At 38.6% G+C, this 6111-nt stretch overlaps 1 protein-coding gene across 1 annotated transcript in view; it reads right to left on the reverse strand.

The window, feature by feature from the left end:
* Positions 1–5632, reverse strand: part of LOC102039479 (riboflavin-binding protein-like) — a 10956-nt gene extending 5324 nt beyond the window's left edge. The window contains exons 1-4 of the mRNA XM_005423135.1: positions 5555–5632; positions 4541–4698; positions 3723–3822; positions 2496–2624 (exon numbers count right to left, since the gene is read on the reverse strand). Of these exons, the coding sequence (XP_005423192.1) occupies positions 2496–2624; positions 3723–3822; positions 4541–4679 (368 nt within the window). The 5' untranslated portion in view covers positions 4680–4698; positions 5555–5632. The remainder of the gene's footprint in view (positions 1–2495; positions 2625–3722; positions 3823–4540; positions 4699–5554) is intronic.
* Between the last annotated feature and the right edge of the window lie 479 nt (positions 5633–6111).

The following is a 6111-nucleotide window of genomic DNA, read 5'->3' on the forward strand; positions in this document are numbered from 1 at the left end:
TTACAGGACACAGAGCCCTTTCACAGGTGAATGAGAAAGTGACTTGTACGTTGGGCTCTTTCAAAAGCAATAGTTTAAGGACTAGTGAGAGCAAGGAATCCTAAAACAATAGAAAGAAAAGGAAGGCCCCAAGCTACTCAGATGGATTTCTTTTAAATTAAGTCACTGCTCATTCAGAATACTCTGCACATTTCTGGCCACAAAGACATACAGTATGCAGCAGGCAGACTCACAGTATGTAGAGAAAGTAGGTCACATCACCAGCAGTGCTATGGCATGCTAAAGGGCCTCCAGTGAATAGAACATGAAAAAATGTTACTTTAAATCACCAGAAAGAGTGGGAATTCTGTCCAGGCTCTTTTCTAGCCTGAGGCCTTAAGGAGAGTGAGGGAATGGGTTTGACACTGGCATTAGGCAGGCACACAGACCAGCATGCAGGGTAATGGGCCATCAGTACATTTTTGATTCAGGCCAGGCATCTGTGACGCCAACAGGAGCCATAGATCATTGCTGAGGACTTGTTTAGAGCAGATCCTCTCTCTGCCAGGAGACTCTGTACTGGAAAAGGGTCAGTCTTCCTGGGCAGCAGCTCTCAATCACCCCACTGTTAAAAGTACTGTTAATCTGCAGGCTCTGGAAGTGCCCAGGGAACACTGAGGATTTTGCAATGTAATATTGACCTGCATGACCTACAATGATCTACACTTTGGTATAAACCTCATATGCAATAAAGCTGGCTTAAACTCGTTAATAGATGCAAACTAAACTTACAGCAGACATTTTCTTTTATCTTTACACTTTTACTTGATATAACAGTTTAGTAAAGACTTTTCATGCTACTTATTTTGGGACACATTTGTTTTAGATAATGGTATTCTATCATTTTGCCCATTAGATCTCTTCTAGAGCTCACTGGCAATGCCAGTGCTTTAACACCCAAATGCAATATTTGGTAATTTGTTCTGAGCTTCAAGATTCAGAGCACTGAGGGAAATTCAAGGTCTCAGTCTTTGTCTTCAAGGAGGTCAATAATCTGGATTCAGTTTAGAAGATTACAAAAAACTTAGCAAGGAAGACTGCACGTGACAAATCTGTTCCTGAGGCACATGTAGTTTCCTGACACAAAAATAAAATTCATTGCTAGAGAAACCTCTAGGAAAGCTAAGAAATACATCAGCCTCACTCACTTCCATTATAAATCCAAGCTATGCTTCTTGTTTCCTTCACTGGCACAAAGCAATAGAGACATATTTGAAGACAAATCCTACCAAAATTCTGCACTGCATACATGATTTTGCCCTTGGAGGGAATGGAAATGGATCCACATGTCAATAATATTCAAGTTGTGTAAGCCCTAGGGAAGCAGGGCAGAGAGCAGCCTAAGAGAACCCTATTGTGTTCTGTATTTTCTATACTTTTAAGAAAAGTTTTTTTATAAAATTTTAGGAGTATTGAAATGGGTTTCCATGATTTTCAGAGTGGCCTAAGGGATCCAGACATTCACAGTCCATTACTTTCATGGAAAGCTAGCACTTATAATCCTATAGTGTGAAGAGAGCCTGGGGTGTTTGTGCTTCACACACATGTCCAGACAAGTTCCTCCAGTGACTGGGCCCAACATTCATAAGGTGCTGACTGAGTTTATGTGTCCCATGGTGATGTTTTTAAGATCCAACATCTCAAAACAGGGAGGGAAAGGAGAGAGAGAGGGAGGGAGAGATATATGCTGGATAAGTACCAGTGGAAAAATCTCAGTACCCTACATGAATATAATTCTCCTGCCCCAACACTAAGGACAGATGGGTGCTGGGTTGCACACTACCATGTGCCTTGCACTCAAAACATAATGTGATTCTCTGATGCTGTGTTTTGGGAAACAAAATTCAATATTATTATGCTGCTCATTGCTATTAATAATTTTAGCATTAGTTGGCTGCAATTGTCTCTGATATTCAGGATTTTAGAAGAGATTTCAGAGAGTGCGATGATAGAAGGGATAAGGTCAAGGGTGAAAAATTAAGGAATGAAGCTAATTTGTAACAATAATTCATTGAAATCCCACATGAGTTGATGTCTTTCCTGATTTTGTAGTGCATTTTATACATGCAAAACAAATGTATCATATCATGATCAAGTATTTAGGTTGAAAATGCTAATTGCATAAATGATACTTCACAGATATGGACTTTTTGAAGGGTGGGCAGGCTCTTGCTGCTGCCAGTGCCTGTCAGTGTGGCAGGAGCTCCTCTGTCACGGTGCCACTGCGCTGCATCCTCCCCCAGAGCAGGCCAGTGCTGTCCCCAAGTCACTAAACTCATCCTGCATTCACACCCTGTGGCATTATTATTTTGAGGGCAGTAGCTTAGCAGAAAGAAAAGCAGAGACAATAAACAAGAAATTCAGAAGCAGAACAAGAGAAAAGGTGATTTAACACCACTGAATCATGGGCATATTAAAACGAAACAAAAATACTTTGATTAAAAAGCTGAACCTACCAGTCATCACAAAAGCTTTGACACAATGGAACAGCCTGGATAGCAGCAGAGTCATTGGGGTGGATCCAGTAAGCAGCATATGGAGAACACCGGTAAAAGCACTCGATTTTCTTTGTGAAATCTTCACAGCTGTAGTGGATGAGAAAAGCCACAAATAAGCCTGTTTCTGAGCATCAAGGCTACAGCCTCAGTTTTCTAGGCCTGCTTTGATGTGGATGCAATACCACGGATTAGGAGAAAAACACAGAAAAGCATCCTTTGGCCCTGTTAATGCCTAAGTTTGAAACTCATTCCTCTGGCATTGTGTACAGGCTCTGACCGTGCAATTACCACAGCCAGCTACAGCACAAATGTTTCCATGCATATTTCAGCCCTATTTGTGTAAGCTTTCTGTAAACTTTTGAGGCCTTGAGTTTTCCTGGCAACAACGATTCCAGGCAATAATAAAATGTAGTTTAAAACTATAGTATAAAGCTTTGTCTGTGCTGTAGCCTCATGGTTTCACTAATCTTTAGATTTTTCCCACAGCCCAGCTGAATTTACTTAAAATCACATACTGTGATGCTCTCCTGGGAGGGGCAGGCAAGAGCTGTTACTTTTTCACATCTGTTTTTGCTTAATTGTTTTGTACTTTCATCCCTTTATTTCTATAACTTGCCATGTTTCACAGCTTTAACATCTAACAGGGTACTAAAAATCTTAATTAAGGAGACATTTTTCATGGTTACAAAACCCACAGGACTACAAGAATTTTTATTCTAAATTTTCAGCCTTTTCATTTCTGTACTCCTGTGCTTTTTTTCTTGGTGAGATTTAGTAATCTAGTTGATGTGCTTTCTAAACAAAGGAAAAAGCCTGGTCTCTATTCATTACAGATCACTCTCACTGGTGGGTCATGGTTGGAGAGCTACAGACATGCAGGGTGGTTGTCACCTACTGGGTTTATGACTGGTTTGCATTGCAAGATCTGGTTCTATACTGAAAGCAAATTTGAAAAAACATAACCCTGTCTTGAAAAAATGGCAGAAATTGTGTAGACTTAGGGGTTTGTGGGTTTGTGTGAGAGGAGAAGAAGAGTCAGAGGTTGGTCAGGTATAGAGAAAAGGTGATGGGGAACTAGGCTGAGTGACATAATCTCTAGGGTAACCTAATGTCCATCAGCATCTGGTGGCTGCTCCAGCCCAGATCAGGGGAAGCAGGACACAGAAAACATCAAAGCTGACTTACGATTTACTGAGCTGCCCACATCTGTTCCAGTAGCTGTCGCTTACTTTAATTACCGGGGAATGAGCCAATTGCTCTGTGAAGTCTGCATAGCAACAGGAAGCTGTTGGGAGTAAAACAAAGGTCTTGCATAAAGCGTTCCTTTTTCACACTGTATTTGGAAGACACAAAATGTAAGATGAATCTGGTTTGAACCACAATGTGATAAAGTCTCTTAGTAGTAACTAGAAGATGTACTCAAGCTCTAACGATTTTGGATGCTGCAGTGCAAATGCCAGGTGAGGGGGACTGGCATTAACAGTGCTTTGTCAAGTTGTGCCCAGACAGTCCCAAGAATTTTCCCAGTGTTCTGCCAGATGCCACATCCCGAGGGATGCTAACTTTGAAAACTACCAAACATAAAAAAAAAAAAAAGTTGAAGAATTTTAATAAGTACTGCACTTTGCTTACAATAGAATTTTGATTTCAAATTTTCCCATTTGGAGTCTGCTACAATTGACTCTTATACTTATTTACAGTAAATCAAAATAATCTTTGCTGTAAACATTTTTAAGCAGATGGAACTACAAGAAAGGCAAACTGCATCAGAATTTTGATAAGAAAATAAATGAAGTCAATGAGAGTTTTACAGCTGACTTAGTTAAGACCCAGAATCTTACTCTTGGTTTGCATGCAGCAAAATGCCAATGAATGAGGCTTTTCAAATACAATGTATACTGCATCTTATATATTTTTGAGAAATTAGGGGAAATGCCAAAACAATTAGTGTGTACAATGCTGTACTTCTTGACCATATTTGGAAAAAATTAAACCACACTTACATTTAGAGTAGAGAGAGCACTCTTGCATATTTGGCTCAGGACCTGGCTTCAGTTTTTGGGTGTCCCCCTCCAGACATCCATATTTTTGGCAAGAGGATGATGTTATCACAACAAGGATGGTGATAGCAAACCTCAGCATTGTTCTTCAGCTCTTTTTCCTGTATGGAGAGAAGTCTTTGTTTACATCTTTTATTTCTAGGAGAACCCATAACATTAAAAGGAAGGACTGCATTAAAAATACTACATATATGATCAAATAAAAATGCTCAGCAAAGATGCACACAGAAATACTAAGACACGTTCTCCCTTCCTATTTGCTTATAACCAAACACTTAGCCTGCTGTTACATATTTCTGAGGTTTGGTGGCAAGTGATAAAAGTCATCAATAATTCAGGCTATGTATGAAAACATGTTATAATTTTCAGTATTTAAGAAAATTATTTTAAATTTCTTCCACTGAGCTGAATTATCTTTCAAACCTTCCAAGAGACATTTGTATGTTTCACTAGATTTGAAGAAAATATTGATTAGTTCTAAAACCTGAAGAGTATTTTTGCACACTTGGAAATTACGCATTAAATACAGCTGCAAGTGAGATAGTAGTGTTCACCACCTGAGCTGGATAAATTACATTGAATACTCACCTTTGTTGAAGTTATGCTAATTTATATTTAAGAATCTGATCTGTTATTTTCTGCCTCTTTTGTAGAGTTTGGTCAAAAACGCAAGACAAGAACGTTTTGTCTATGACTAAAATTTCTCTAAACACAGGCTATACATTAGTCACCTATAAAGAGAAATCTAGAACTTGTTATATAAATCAATGCATTATTCTTTGTACATATTATTATTTTAACCCTTCATTCTTTAGTTAAATATTTCTGTTAACTTTTTGGAATAATTTTGTCTGAATAAGCACTGCAGTTCTTCTATGTACCTAGACTTTTCAGATATAAAGAACAATTTATACAGAAGAAGAAAACTATCTTTTCAGTTTCTCAGTAATTTCTCACCTCTTTTGCTTTCCTTCTGGGTGATACTTCTCCCTGGAACAGGAACACAGTAAATTGCTTTTCCCATTTTCCACTTTATATACACACCATCTGGCATCAGTGCTCCAGAATTTGTTTGCCCTGGAAGAGTTCCTTGACCCTTTGGAATGCTAACACAAATTTATCTCAAAAGCAGATGCAATGACCAGCACATAATGCCCTTTTATTGCTTGCAAACATCGACATGATAAAGAGGAAAGTACAAACACGAGTTAGAATTAGAAAAACAATAGCTCTCCTATATTTCAAATGCCATTAACCCCTCCTGCCTGATTTTCCATGATTCCTTGTAGTATTAATTATTGAATTAATTTCTACAACAGTTTCATGGAGCTCTCACCACAAATTCAGGCTTTAGTAAATTCAAGACATGAAATGCTTCTTATTTCAGCCCAACTGACTTAATTCTGACTAATGGCTTGCCTTGTTACACAGTAATTTTACTGCATTCCCTGGAAGATAGTCCATGTTTCCTGGTTTCCAGTTCTTTGCTCTCTCTTCACAAGATCCCTTCCAAA

This window comes from Geospiza fortis, unplaced genomic scaffold (genome assembly GCF_000277835.1).
Source record: "Geospiza fortis unplaced genomic scaffold, GeoFor_1.0 scaffold333, whole genome shotgun sequence".
NCBI lineage: Eukaryota > Metazoa > Chordata > Aves > Passeriformes > Thraupidae > Geospiza > Geospiza fortis.